Here is a 16,737-nt window from a genome sequence, read left to right on the forward strand (position 1 = left end):
TTTAGATTAGATAAAAGCAAAATCCTTCAAAACTTTTATTTACAAAATGTACATGAGAATAGTCAAAGGTAAATAATGGTTTGTATCGCCTCTAAACCTGTACACGTAACAACAAGAATAAGATTTTAAAATACTTAAATTAAAAAATATCAGTATCATGAATCAAAATGGTTTTTCGTATTTCCATAAAAAAGCTTTGCTCTTTTAATTTTTTCTTACAATATCATAATTTATGTAAGTTTCGGAAAGCAACTCCTTAATTAAACCTACATGCTTACCTTATCTAATTACAAAGAAAAGAGAGGATCTATCGTTGATATTTTGGATGACTTAATATTGCAGTCTATAGAGTAAGAGCCCGCGAGGGCAGACCTTGGGTATATTTAGCCAGAACTCCCTGTCAGACACACTTAACCTTTTAAACTTTAAGGGCGTCTGGCAGGGGGTTGCCACGACACTAAGTGTCTAGCATGAATGCATGAGGGGATTTCTAATACTATTCCAAAGAAAATATAAAAAAATTACATTTTATACTTTGACGTAAGATTTTTTAAACATTTGTTACCTGCTGTCCTCCAAAGCCACCATGATCCAAACTTTATAGTCGCTGATCATTCCTTCTTGTGTTACACAGAGAAACTTTCAGCTCTTATTAAATAACGACGATCTGGCCCTCGCGGGCTCTCTCTGTAACTCCTTAGCGCAATAATGCAAATAATATTACTTACCACAAACCATGATCTATTTATCATAAAAGGACCTTATACTACATTAATACTTACTTCTCTCCGCTTTGGTCATGCTGACGTCATCTCTCTTCCAAAATCTAAGGAATGGTGCAAGTGCTTTCATGGTGCATTCACCGTTAAGTATTCTTTTCCCTAACTTTTTGGGCACCTCCTGTTCTATCTCCGAGCTGCGACAAGAGGACGAGTCATCACCCAGGGAGCGCGTGCGGCGCCCTCTGAAGCTCACACAGCCACAGCCCTCGCCCAATGAGAACATCGCGGGTTTCTTATCCTTTTTATATTTTTTATCTCTTCGTTTTCGGACACATCTTGGAGTTTTTTGGCGTGTTTTACGAATCGTGATAGTTTAATAGAACAGCAAAGGAAGATCCAAACATTACCAATCACAAAGATTGGCTAGTACCTGTAAACAAAAATAATATGACTTTAGAGAGAATTCATACAGAGATGTCCGACATATTATTATGCCTTAGTAGTAAGTAAAAAAAACTTTCAATAATTATATATAACTATGGCATAGTCCAAAGCTGATGTGTGCTATACCTAAGTACCGGCACATCGCGATTAGCTTAGGCAATCCTCAGGAAAGTCTGAAACCTAAAGTTCAGGCAAATCTAAACGTACCTAAATCTCTAGTCCTAATCCGAATTGGTAAAATGGAGTTTCAGCTTCTGACTAGAAACTTCGGATTTTGCACGTAGGTTATTTCTTTAATGTAAAGAGGGTCACTAAGAAATGATTTTGAGAAATTCCAACGGAATTTTAACAACTTAAATATGCACAAAGTCGCAAACATCGATCGGCTAAACAAATTGACTTGAAAGTGAGATTTTTACTTAGAAATTCACAAGACAAAAGACAACTAACATATTAAGGATGAAATCAATCCACAAGATTGTAGTTGGGTAACGAACCATAAAAATATCTACGTTTTGTTTTAGAATAATTCTAATTTGCGTTATAAATTTATTTGCGTTAATAGTTTTCAACTGTGCCAAGGAAGACATTGCTTAATTTTAATCTCTTCTTACATTTTCCATAATTACCTACATAAAATGTTATCATCGTCATCAACTAACAATAGAAAATGTTAATAGAGAGATGGTGGGTTATTGCCTCTAAAAGTGAGAAACCCATTTTTGCCAGTGATAAATACCCGCTCGTGTCTATGGCTATTAGATTTGTTTTACTGATTTGGGTCTGTGGGTTTTCTTCACATTGGATTTACTATTACTTGGCCAGAGAAATGTATTAGCAATATTTCGCCTTCGTCACAAAGTGACCCTGTCGTCGCTGAGGTATTTCCTAAATTACTCCCATTCACTCGGAATTACAGTGGTAGATTGCTGACCTGGGTCAGATTGTGTGAATTCCGAGCAAATCCACGATCACAAACACCACAGCAGCTGTAACGACCACCTATAAAGGCAGTCTCTCCGTTACTCGCTCCTTACAAACGTGGTTTTGTTCTAATTTGAATAATAACTAATTTTGTAGACACGTTCTAGAAACTTATATCTATTCCGTGTTTGGCCAGTTATTTTCGTAAAAATATCCAGTTTTAAAGTTACACGGGTTTAAACAATTGTATGTAAATTTTTGAAACCGTATAACTCTTGAAACTCTTTGAAAGTCACAGACATAAGATCTTAGGTCCTAGAACGTATGTGCAAAATTTCTCACAAGTTCGATTGCTTTGTATTAAAATGAGAGTCAAACCAAACTACTTTTTTTGGAGCGCACTACGAATAATAGAAGCCCAAAAAAGAAATATTAGGCCTATAGCAAAATAGTCACATGATACCTTACAAGCTTCTTCGATGGTCAATTTTGGATATCATCTTTATTAAAATTCACCAAAAAGGGCCACTCGTACCCGGGTTTAACATTAAAAATACTATTTATTACATTCTTTATCACATTTCTCGACATCAGCATTGTTTGATATTTTCTCATAATAAGCAAAGGTCGTGATGTACTATGAGCCATATACCTAATCCTAAGTACTTACTGCTTTGCTGTAAAATACTGTACTCAACATTTTGATCAATAATATCCTAGATATATACAGATAAAATTGTACCTACTTGTAGTAATTTTTTCATAGGGACACTAATGAAAATTAGTACTTACCTAAAAATAGAGTTATCATTCTAAGTTCTTCTAAACTACAAATTTTTTTTTTCAACTTTTCAAAAGCACACTTTGGATCCCAGGACTTTGTTTCCTTTTGTGCAAATATTTGTACCTACAGGACTACCCTAAAAACTGTACATTTCTTTACAAATTTTATTATCATATATTCCTGCTCTTATTAGCAGGTGATTCTATCCACTCTTTACTCACTCATTCTCTTATGTGTAGTACTGCCTTAAATAATTAAAACTGTTCTAGAATACATCTATTATATCCATCAGCTTCATTGGGTCTGGATTATAAAAACATCTACATTTCTGAACACCAAAAGACATGTCTCCAAGAACTTCACACCTTAAACAAGCTTTTATTCCTACGGGAGTTCCTATCATAAATTCTACGATACACGTGCTTAAGGCCCGACATGCTATTACCCGTAAAGTGGAATTGCTCGTCGTAAAAAAATAAGATAGGCAGCCTTTACGGCGCTCACATTTGTACTTTATCTGCGTAATCTGCCTACAATACAACCGAAACAACATTTCCCTATAGAATGTATCTGACACATCTGACATACCTATACAAGGTGTAACCAGAACGGTAGCAAAAACAAAGACAGGTGATAGTAATGACTAATGGTTACTGATAACATAAAAAACTACGAAAAAAACAATTTAAAAATCCTGTATTTTTTAAAATTTCCCAACATATTGCAAATAAAACATCTGACTGACGCTAGAGGACAACGAACGTTCCGTAAATAAGTCACTCGAAGTCAATGCCACGTCGTAGGTGGAGCATTGACCCGAGTTTTGCACGCTATACAATGCGGGTTTGAAAAATACCAAATCACTAAAACTACAAGATAAAACAAATGGTTATTGGCATTGGATTGTTTTAAGGTAGTATAATAATAACGCTAATTGCTAGCTTTCTGGTTACAGCCTGTATATTTTAAAGATAACTTAAACGTAGCGCGCTTCCCAAACAAACGTACCTACTTAGTTTGGTTCTAATAATTTTAATATTAATATATTTTATGTATGTATGTATTAATTTTATTATGATATACAATTACCTTTAGATTTACATACGGTAGGTATGGGTAATTGCATTTTCCGAAGCGAAAAAAGTCTACTTTCATTTAAGTAGGAATAGGTAAAGAGCTAATTCAATTTATCAAAACCCGGATAGGGTGGATAAGTATAAGTACCTAAAGTATCATAATAGCTCCTTTGAAATAAGTCTTAACTTCATAGAGCAGAAACCGTAAAACTTAACAGTTTCCAACTATTTTAAAAGGCTTATATAAATTCTATTTGATATTCTTTGTAGAGTTTTAAAGCACTTGGTAGCCACTAGCCAACATCAGCATACCTTATACCCAGTACGAATATATTATTATTTAAAGGCATATTATTGAATATTTTCGATCCATAATTTAACATTATTAAAAGTTGTGTATCATCTAAATGTTGTAGAAAATGAGCGAATAGCACATAAAAAAATATGTTTAATAGGTTATTATGACAGCTAGATATAAGTAGGTAGGTAGCCAAAACGTGGTTCCTATAAACTAAATTAAAATGGCAGGTCTAAATATATTGCTACCCCTTTTCATGATGCTTCCATTCCAGCGAAAAAGGATTAACCCTAGATTTAGACCTAGTAACTTTAACGAAGATTTATCTTTCGAGGATTTTAACAAGGATTTTCCTTTATCTTACGAATAGGCTTCAGTTTTACTAGGTACGTAATACTAATTATATTCTGTGGTTTTACTCGTACCTGTAAAGTTATAGTTACTAACTAAAGCCAACCTCCATTCATCCCGCACTTCAAATAAACCTGACTAGAAGGGATACCCACAAGAACATAAATTTTCCCACTTGTCGCCGAGTAAAGCAATTGCTGTGTTTACTGAACAACAAGGGTTCCGAACATTTCGGGATTAAATTGTTGGGAGAGATAAATTTGAGAGCAATAGGTTTAAAATTTTCTTTGTGGGATCGTCCTTTTCCCGAATACATTTTAACTTTTGTATTTCCATTTTAAGGGTAGGTACCTCCACACATTTCTCCATACAAACGTACACCTATTACGTCTATTGTTCTATTAATGTTGTTCTAGATCTTTAACTAAGCTCGATATCGATTTCACCTTTCCATTATCTACACCCTTACACCCTAAAATAATAAATAAGTAGGTATAGTAGAACTGTATATTTTTTAAAGTTGAGACGATTGAAACATTACTTTTTTAAACGAAATTTTCAGCCAACTTTGCGTTTAAATAAACCATGTAGGGAACTACAAAATTGCAAAACTTAAGGCTTAATGGCAAACTTTATTTAATAATAATTTCAAATGTCTTTAGTTTGTTTAAAATGTTCATTTATTTGCAAAAAGTTTTCGTAATACCAAACGTTGTTTCGCGTTGTTCACATATCATGCATCTCGTTCTTGATGGTAAGTAGGTATGTCCCGCCCGTAAACGTTGATTGTAATCTCACGCTCGACTTGAAGCGACCATGGAGTAAAACCATAGAATACCTGTTTTTTAAAACCTGGACAGATAAAGCACGATGGCAGCGACGCTTTCGACAACCCAACACTCAGTGAGATTTTCATAGTTCTGACATGAAATCCCAATCACCGGATATGACACTCCACCCACTGGGTGTGACGCCCCAATCATCAGATTTGAAACCAAGCATCAACAAATTCACTAAACTCGATTATCTCAAGGTGATACAGACACGGGCTTAGCCATTTTGAGAAGAGCGGAAATAAATTGTTCAGATAGCCCAAGATACATGTGAGGACACGTCCGGGCAAGGAGAGTCGACTTTGAGGCCCATACCCCGTTTTATACTTCAGTTTATCGAGAAGACACCATAGCGAAACTGTATAGTTATGTTCATAGTTAACTGTATTACAGCATCTAGGAGACTCTTTAGCCACGTTTTGCAGCTGTGGGCATCGATCGGTAGGTAGAAAGAAACTAGAAAGAAGTAAAATTACTTGGTAGCCCAAGTAATTTGTAAATGCCAGACCGTATCTTACAAAGTTCTAACAACTAGTAAACGGATCCAAAATATTATTATACCGGCCTAGTTTAACTTTTTTGATAAGAACCTAGCGAGACTTCATGAAGGCTAATGAATTAGAGTAAAAAAGGTAAAAACCTAATCTATAAATCCAACACACGCACGTGCTCGAAATAATAAAATACCTACATCCAAATAACCACACCCCGTACAGTGTACACCATAGATATACATATACGAGTACCGAGTAGCTACCATAGAATTAAAACACGGTAGCTACAACAAAACTCGCTAAAAATGAAATCGACAATAATTACTTTACTATGATATATTCCTAACAATTTAGGATAAACAAATGATAATGACTTTTCTGAAACTAAGACAAATATCAACAAAACTAAAATGCAGCCATTTTCTTCGAATAAAAACTTATTAATATAAATAATGGTTTAAAATATCTAAGGTCTAATAAGAAAGTTATAGCTCAGGTTCACTTAATTGGTGATAGGGCTATGCTCGAAGTAGGTATTTATATGCAATCAAATCAGATTTGTAATCCGTAGGAATAATCAAAGTACCTCAACGAGTCGCGAAGCTAAAATGTCAATGGGTAGGGCATATATCTTGAAGAACCGATAGGCACTGAAGACTCAAAGGCACCTGAAAAGGTAACATTGGAAGAATCTCCACCAGGTGGATGGACGATCTTAAGCGAGTAGTTGGGAGCCAAGTGGGCGTTTAGATAACGTCAGGGCTCAGGAGGCGACCAAAGAGCAATGCCACTCAGAGAACACGTCTTAATTAGTATACAAGGATTGTATCCTTGTATATTAATTAAGACCATCGTTAAACTACAAAATGCTAAACATAGCCATTCTCATTTTAACGTTTGTGGTTAAGTTCTACTTATATTTAACTTTATTTGACGTTACACTGAAATTTGTTCAAAGACAAATCTTACCGTTATAATTAACACGTTGTTACAGAGAGATGTCAAATTACTGAAGGGTGCAATGTGCAAAAATATGGCCTCCTCAATCTGACTGATATGTATAACAGGTTCATATCGTGCTTTTTTGCAATTGGGCTAGATCTGCTTTTTTATTATCTGTCAACAGTATAACTAAAATTCAATATACAACTCTCACTTTGATGTAACAAGAGTAACAGGTAATAGTGATTAGTGATACTCGTTGGTGTCCTATGAGAATTTAATAAATATGTGGAGCACTTTATTGGCGCCTGACGAGTAAGTTCTGTTGCTCCATAGGTGAATATCTCAATGCCTTATTAAGAGAAAACAAATTCTTGGCGACGTGACATTCTCAGGTATCTAGATACTTAAGGAATAATGAGATGAATTCGTAAGCATAACAATACCTATCACTCCTCAAAAGTTATACGCTATTATATTCTGAGATATGAGGACTCGTAAAAGAACTTGTAAGTAACCTAGCTATGTGAGAGAGGAATTATTATATTTTATCTCGTGACAAAATAGTAATTAAAAGGTAAACTCTTTATTAATTTGTGGCCTAAAGTATGTATTTTCGTAGCAGCTTTCATTTATAAGTTGACGAATATGATTTATTATTGCTATCACAATATAACATCGCAAACATCATACTTTTGGATTAGATTATTTACTCTTAACTTTGATTTCTTCAAACATTAGACATTTATTTTTAATATTTGAAGAATTTTCATTGAAACTTTAAATATGAAGCCAATGCCTAATGCCAAAGGTCAATAAATATCTTTACTGACAGAGCATTATTCCGAGCCTTCGATATTCCCATTAGTCGGGTAATGATCAGTCGGAGTGGCGGGTTGATAAAACGACGAAGGTTGGACTATCTTAGTGATTATAATATCAAAAAGGAAACTTTCTTCCTCTTCTGGACAAAAATAGTACAGGTAAGTATGTAAAATAAACGTAATTTTATTTTTTAGGACTTGACCGAACCACATTTCTTAAAAGTGTACTGATTCACAATCATGAAAATGTTAGAGAGAGCAGGAAACTTAGCTAACCACAGAAGAGTCCGTTACTTCTTGGCGAGCAACAAATGCTAAGTATGGGCAATTATTGTCAAGCAAGGAAAAAATATAATTTTACGCAGTTTTTCATCATTCATTACATTAGCATGATTTTACTATAAACCGTTTAAACTCTAAATTAATAGATGGATGGATGTCTAGTGAAAGGCCTCGGCCGTGCCTAGTATTATCTAAGTTTATATAACAGAAAAGATACGCATGTGATACCGTTAGCGTTCTAGTACCATGCCGCCTTCGATCACAGAAATGCCCGCACAAAAATCAGTTATGGTTATGGGTGTAAAAAAAAACTGCTAGTTCCCTTCTAGGTTAGTCCGCATTATACCAGAAGTAAGTACAAATTTTATAAGATAGGTCAGGAACATATTATGCTGTAAAACGGATGGACGGACGGATGGACGGGCGAACTGACGGACGGACGGGCGGACGGACGGATGGCCGGGCGGTCGGACAAATGGACGGGCGGACGGACAGACAGCAAAGGCCCTGTTGGCACCCTCCGGGTACGGAACCCTGAAAAGGGAAAAAATAACCCACAACAAAACCGTAATAAACACGTTCCATGAAAAATATCCAAGGTATCTAACCTAACACCTGACATTTACAAGTCAAGATTGATAGCATTTTTGTGAGGCTCACTGGTTGAAAACCAAAATCAAAATCCCGCCCCATGTTACGATAGAAGTTCTATTGGATTACCAACATATTTACATGTAGAGCGATTCTCTGAAAAACAAATTCATTCTGGGTAAAAAAGAATGTTGAAAGCGTCTGAAGATAAGAACTCTTCAAAGTTCTTGCTAATTTGGAGCTCAGATTTTCGAAAAGATGTTGAAATTGGCTAAAGTGAGAATGAAATATTATAAAAACCGGAGATGTGAGAGTTGAACTTGCGTGGATAGCGTTCCGTATGATGAATATGTAAGTTTATACGCATAGTGTGTTTTTGAGAGTGATTACCATGTTATTTTTAGAGCATAAACTTATTACAAGTTTTGCTGAAATTTATAAGGAACTATTTTTATAGGTATACTGTTTTGAATATTTTCTTTTTTCGGACAAAAGAGGGGAATGGTCAATTTTCATTAATTTTCTTAAATAACTTAAAAACTTAACTTTAAAACTTTTTTTAAATTATCTCAAAATTGTAAAAAAAAATGTATTTGAGACCCCAACTTAATCAGTGAAGTAGATTCTGACAAAATTGGCTGTGACAGATGGACAGACAAGCAGACAGACACACAAGTAATCCTATATCTAAGGTTTCGGATTTACGGAATCCTAAAAATACCGAAAGTATTAAATAAGGTCAAGTGCGTTGTGTGCTCTCATTTAATACGTTTCAACATAGATTACAGTACACTGACTTCATTATTCTCTTTCATAGGGGACGAAATTTCTTTTCGGTACAATTCCTTTGATTTTGTTCTCTTGTGCGTAGAATGTATTGTGGGATCTTCCTTTTATTTCCTTTTAAGATACCTGTAATTATCTAGCTTCGTTTTAATGGTTTACCTAATTACATTTTGATTATACAGATATTTCGTTATATTACTAAATAAATCTATACAAGAGAGCGTGCGAATTCGGTGATTTTTTGCAGGTATAATATTATTTTAATGTGCCTATTTGAAAAATTGTTTCATCATTTCAAAGGTACTGTCGGACGAAGACTATGTACTATTATGTACCTACTTATGATAGTAATTGTTCAACCCGGCCGAAGTTGGGGTGGGCTGCTAGTATAAAATAAAGAAAAGAGTCACATCTATTTTTATTAGTGGCCGTGACTTTTTAATGGTCTTCGGAGAGCGCATTTACTGTCAAAGTTTATTATTGAAACCATCTGGCTGAGAGAATTTTATTGATAAAACTGCTATTGGTAGCAACTACCATAATATATAACTACTAGTAGACTTTGCATGAATATACACGTAGCTGAAAAAGCTGTGAGTTCAACTATAAACTAAACAAAATATGGCGATTTTCAGGTATCGCAATTTTTGTTTGCATAAAATCAAAGACGTTGCCACGAGGTTTTTAAAGCAGTAGGAGTAACCTATAAATCTCAGCATATCGTAACCTATAAATCTCAGCATATCGTAGCCTAATTTTATTTTATTATAGGTTATCATCAAGTTTACTTCAATCGATCTTGAGCATCAAATAAAGCCGATAGTTCAAGCACATAAATTCTCTAACATAAAAACATTTGTCTCTGTACAGGCAAAGCTAAAACCAACCATCTTTATTTACAATCTACCTGCCTGTGGAAACTACTGAACCAATTATGTATTTTGTACATGAGATAGTACGAAACACAGCTTTCCATTAGACGTGTCAACATTATTACTTAATCCATAGATTTAATCTATGTTAAATTTAATTTTCTTTAAAGAGAATGTGATCGAATGGATAGTACGAGTAGAACCACCGCCAGATCACTTGCCTAGCAATCATGGAACATTTTAAAATAGGATAGGTAAGTAACTTCGAGCATTCTCTATTCTCTCTCATATTTCGCTTTGCTGGTCATTGCGTGTGTTCTAGCCGGCCCTATTGACATAGATAGAATTCGAGACGTAACCACTAACCACTGAGTGAGTACTGTTGTATTGCCTTACTCTCATAGTACCCTTTTCCTTTGCAGCAAGTCATAGCCTATGCTCTAGCCGGCACTGTTGAAATAGACTTCGAGACGCAACTACTAAGCAAGCACTCTCTATAACCTCTCTTCATTGTTTCTTTTACACGGGCCGCGCCCCTCAGGGATAGGAGATAGAAGATACCTAGTCGAGACAATTTTTGTACACACCAGATAGCATTTATTTTATACTTGACTTTTTAGCATTTACCTTCTAGCTAAATGGCTAGACTGTAGCAGATCGTAATGAATAAAATGAGACCACAAGACGGTATTTAACTTGATGCTTTGACTGGTTTTAAAACTGCTACAAATGCTACAAATTATACGCTTACCTTTTGCTGGTTTTTCTATTTCTATTTCTAAATAAAATACTCTCATTTTTTTAAATATACAGGCTATTCTTGTAACAATTTGATTATTCTCTACATAAAGTGGGAAACTTGAAAGGTTTCTACTATAAGTGGTAGGCAGACCTTATATGGATTCCCGTTCCAATTTAAGAATCTTTATACTGAAGTGATCAATCAATGTTCTGTTGAATATTTACGATGTTTTAGTACAGGCCAAGGCTTTTATATAAAATGAATATCGTTCCACGGATGTATCCACATTTATGAGAAAGTGACTGGAATAACTAGATGTCTGATAAGTGATATCTTATATCTACATTTTTGTACATAGCAATTTGCTATTAGCGACTATCTGAACTGAAATACCTATCTGCATGCAAAACAGCCTGATGCGATCCTCCAGTAGTTTGAGCTGTACATTGATAGATTAGTCAGTCACCTTTTCCTTTTATATATTATGTATTTAGATTATTTACTTCTTCGCTAAATTATTCATTAATAATAATTTCACTACTACAGCTGTACTGCTTCTCTAGCTTTTATTAATAAAAGTATTACATTTTGTAAATAAACGAATTTTTCTTTAATTTCTATTGATTTATTGACCTTTTTTTTGTGGAAAAAATTATTTAGAACGGGATTCTTTAGTAATTTAGAACTAATTTAGAATGCAAGAATTTCAGTGGCGAGGAATAGGAAAATAATTTTCTTATTTAAAAGGGTGGTGGTAAACATTATCTGCATACATCTTTTTTTTCTAAGTCAATCAAAATAAGTCTGGATTTCGAAGCGGTTACGGCACCATAGATCACGTCATATATTAACGAGAGTTTAATATATGATAATCATAGAATATACACAGTGAGGCCGATTGTACAAAAGTCCTAGATAAGTACAATCAGTCTGTGTCTCGCCTTTGTGGACTATGAACAAGCCTTTGACTCCATCGAAAACTAGGCTATACAGCGATCCCAAGTTGATTACAGGCGCAATACTAAGCTTTATAAACTGCTGTATGAAACGCCTCCTTATGTATATTTAAACAAAGTATTGTCTTATACAAAATGTTAGATAATGTCCGTAACATCCTGGAAAGTTGAGGTTACGATCGAAGTGTAGATGTCCCAAAAAAATAATGAGCCTTGTAAATAGCAATATGAGAACTTAAAGAATTTGTTAAAAACTCCAGTGTAACAACCCTGCAAACAGCTGATCGCGGAAATGAACTCGTAAAATATATTTGTGAACTCGAAGGACCGTTTGAACGTTTATCAAGTAGCAGAGACGACAAAAAATTCGGGCAATATTTGGTACCTGCACAATGCACATGTTATACGATTTATCACACACGCTGTATCACACAAAGCAAGTTGACTTAAAAAACATGGCGCTGTAGTAAGCTCTTTTACAAGAGGAAAGTAGAAAAGTTCTGCTCATAAAATATTATTTATATTCAAGGTAGAAACCTGTCTACCTACTCAAGGTATACGTACAAGTAAGTAGGTATTGCACGGTGTATTGTGTTCTTTCAGCGGATAAAAACAAAAGCTTTTGGCGGATAACAATTTGATTGAGTAAAAAAATTCAGAAGTAAATAACGTTTTCAGATGTAAAAAGACATTTTTCCACCAAATAAGAGCTAACCTTCTGAAAGGCAATGTGAACCTGTTACGCTGAAAAATCCGACACATCTATCAAGCTATAGCTAACGGATTTACTGACTACCTGCTTGCTAGTAGGAATATCAAAAAAAAGTAGTTTTATCATCATCATCATCACCATCATCAAAACCAACCGATAGACATCTTGTAGGAACTGTAGAATCTGAATCCAGTGACTCCCTGCAACTCGCCTGATGTCATCCGTCCACCTGGACACCCCTAACCCCTAATATCGGTTTTTCGAACTATATGCCCTACTCTGGCTACACGCCCCGTCTTGCCTGTGCAGTTAAAAATGCACAGGCAAGACGGGGCGTGTAGCCAGAGTGTAAGAATTTTCTGTTTTGGTTGTAACGGAAAAAGCAAATTAATCAAATGTGACACTGTGCGAATTACGCGAAACAATCAAACAATTCGTCCAACGCAACGTTCCGGGCACGCAGGCCGAACATTTTCCCAATGATTTGGCAACTGGCACCCGCCTAAATTTAAAACGTAATCTCACTGAGTCAACGCTCTCGTGGCTCTAACACCCAAAATAAACAGTACTGAGAAGACGACAATATTCGGCCGAATTTGAATTGCAGAAACAACGTCTACCTAGTGCAACTGATAGACCTCGAAATTCAGTAAAATCCGACTAACGGAGCTTCCAAGTCACAGATCAACAACGGCCAACGCACGGAATGAAGTAACCCTAGAAGATTTGGCAACGCGTCAAATTATTTATTTTCACTTTTCGTCGAGCTTCAGGCAACTAACTGGCCGACCGCTCGCGCTGACGAAAACAAATGTACTAAAACTAGAAACGACTCGGCGAGCAACGAGAAGCGAGTCTGTAGTTAAGATAGTTTTGTCGCTGGGCTGTGTAGTGTTTGCGCGTGGCAGGCTCGTAATCGCCCGTTATAGATTTATTAAATATTATTATTAATCCCTGTGCAAACTGCGCGAGTGTTTTAAGACCACGAATGTGTTGCTGAGCAAGTTTTTCTTTGATAGCTCTTCTGGCTGCGAAAAACTAGTGTAGCTCAGAGAGTTCTTGCTAGCAGTTCGCACAGTCAGCGATCGTTATTTATCTCTTTTATTTACAGTTACATACATCGATTGCACGTTGCTTGAGCGAGAAATTAATCAAAGTCAAAGGCAAATAATTTACTCAAAGTATGTATTATGGTACACTTTCTGACTATCAGTTGTTCGATTTGTAGGATGATGTAGTAAAGCTAGAGTTCCAAACGCGCCCATGTCTGATCTGAATCAATAGCTATAGTCGCTTTCTTGTCGGGTCGTGGGACCGCTATATATTTAGGTACACAGCTATTTTTTTAAAGAAGAATATTATCTATGCAAATCATGATTAATACTCCCCTTTCCCCTCCACTTAAGCGTAAAGCTTGTGCCAGGAGTAGGTACGACAATTATAGTGCAACGGGTGGGGTTTGAACCGCCGACCTTTCGGAATTCAGTCCGCTCCTCAACCGTTGAGCTATCGAGGTTCTATTTATAAAGTTACTCGTAATTTATTAAATACCAGTTTAAATATCTGCAATAATCACAATTTATCCTGTTATGGAACGACATAATTGGGCTAAATGTCATGTTGAATTGGACATACAGGTATTAAAAATGTCGAAGTGGATTTCCAAGCACATTAATTTCAGTATTGTAACAACATGGAAACGTTGAATTGCGTAACGCGAAAATAAAACTGGGAAAATAACATGACGAAAAACTAAGTAACTGATTGCCTTCATAGGATTTCTTGTTAGGTAAATGATAATCTCGACTCATCTAATTCCATTATTGGCTTTTAAAATCAAAGGGAACTGTTAGTTATAGGTACCTACCTACTTTCTTACCATACTCTTATTTATCTATAGGTACCAAAAGGTTGAATGAAAATTACGAGCTACTATTTTAGAAGCTGTTCCTATATTATTTTCATGACAACTTGCCAACTGACAAAATATAAAATGCTACGTGAAAGCTGATGATACGTCGTGTTTACCCAATATATTTGAATACCAAAAACTTTTTGCGTTTTGCTGAAAAAAATACGAGATGATTGATTAACCTTTTACATTCATCACTAGCGTAGGATCATAATATAATATGTAGGTACTAGGTACATACGGGCCCAGCCGTGGGAAAATGTATCTACCTGCACAAAATATATATATTTAAAAAAATAATTTTATATAAATAATTAAATATAATTTATGATAAATTATTTATTTATCAAGGAGCTTTTCTTTTTATGTACCTACTTGTTTGTTTGTGTGCCTTTTTAACCGACTTCTTAACAACTTAACTCAGTGTAGCACAGAAGATGACTTACATGCTAGACTTACCTACATAAATTAATATAGGCTTTATTAAGTAATCCCTGAAAATCAAACGGCTCTTACAAGATAATGAATTTTAAAATCCCCTATACTCCAGCAAACCATATCGCAGACAATTAGTTGGAAGTGCTGGAACTTAGGAGTATCTACCTAACTATATGCAAATCAATCTAATCATTGCTTGCATCAATAACGCTAAGTAATGTGGGTTATTTGAAAAAATAAAACTATTGCGTGCGTCATCGACGGCCCGGGAACATAAATCAAGCGAGATGGTTCTGTCATTTGTAAGATATAAATACGATTCACTCTTGCACGAATCGTTTAAAAATAGCTGCAATTAGTCAATAATTACGCTTACCTATCGTAAAACTCTGACTAATCAATGAAAACGGTTTTACTACTAGGTAATCAATAAAATCCTTAAACCGTTGGTTAGTGCAAAAGAAGAACATTGTCTCCTTGCTGTTCCAGTAACAATATGGAGATTTGGGACACGTTATGATTCTTTTGCTTTTTGGCATTGGCATTATGGTTTTGAGTAGTGTAGAAAATGTTTGGTGTTCGTAATTGCTGACAAAATCTGCCCCTTAATTGGCTGTTAAAAAAGATAAACAGCGAATCAACCAACAACGGGCAGAATTCGCCGTTGATAACGATAGCGATGAATATGTTTCTCTTACACAATCGGGGGGCAGGACACAAAGAAGATGCGAGTAAACGATCTTTTACGGCTACGGCTACGGATCTTATACAATAACGGCAAGTAGGAAAAAGGGTTTCTACAACCTAAGCCACGTGCAAAAAGTAGTTTAATAAACACAACTAGATAGGTATTGTAGAGCAGAGAAGTACCTACCTACCTAATTAATCAGTTATTCGCTTGATTAATTGTTTATTAATCCCATGTCATGTAAGTAGTTCCAACAGTCAGTACAAATGAGTATTTAATGATTACATCATGCATGCATGATCGGTTCGGTGTCGAACAATAATTGTTTGGCCTGGGATCGTGATGGATAGTGACATACTTTGGGCGAACGGGCGCCAGCTAATTTATAGGATGTAAGTTACTATGTTTTCATTAAAAGGATGTGTGTGGAGCTTTCGAGAGAGCAGATACCTAGATGTTTTAGGGTTCCGTGTCTCCAAAGATGAAAGGAACCCTTATAGGACACTTTCTTGTCCCTCTATCTATCTGTCTGTTGCTTGTCTATCTATCTATCTATCTGTCTGTCGTCAAGAATCAAGACCCATCAAGAGAATCAAAACCTATAGGGTATTTCCCGTTGACCTAGAATCATGAATTCGGCGAATAGCAATCTCATAAAGCACAAGTAAAGTCAAAAATCCGAAAACCGCGTATTTGTGGCTACATCCATGGGACCATCTCACAAACATTTTTTTTTAAATTCTAAAGCTCTGAGGAACCGGTGTACATAATACATATCCATAATATTGGTGACACCTAAGTGCACCTACATTTTTGTTTTTACAAGTGCTTATTTATTCGTACATTAGAATGATAGACATTTGTATAATGTGTACTAAAATCTTTCTGAAATAATGTATCACGATACTTAGTGCAAAGTTAATGATCAAAAGAGGTTCATTGATCTTTGAGATAATCAAGAACATACATACATAGATACATAACAGATTGAATACGTAACCTCCTTTTTTGAAGTCGTCTAAAATACAGTGTTTCCCGTGACTTTAAATTATAAATAACTGTCATA

General features: G+C 35.4%; 1 protein-coding gene across 1 annotated transcript in view; it reads right to left on the reverse strand.

Moving 5' to 3' along the window:
• Positions 1 to 16,737, reverse strand: part of LOC123866318 (serine/threonine-protein phosphatase rdgC) — a 105,298-nt gene that overhangs the window by 80,790 nt on the left and 7,771 nt on the right. Inside the window, exon 2 of the mRNA XM_045907793.1 lies at positions 783 to 1,152. Coding sequence (XP_045763749.1) covers positions 783 to 1,005 — 223 coding nt within the window. The 5' untranslated portion in view covers positions 1,006 to 1,152. The remainder of the gene's footprint in view (positions 1 to 782; positions 1,153 to 16,737) is intronic.

The sequence above is a fragment of the Maniola jurtina genome, chromosome 6, assembly GCF_905333055.1.
Source record: "Maniola jurtina chromosome 6, ilManJurt1.1, whole genome shotgun sequence".
NCBI classification, from domain to species: domain Eukaryota; kingdom Metazoa; phylum Arthropoda; class Insecta; order Lepidoptera; family Nymphalidae; genus Maniola; species Maniola jurtina.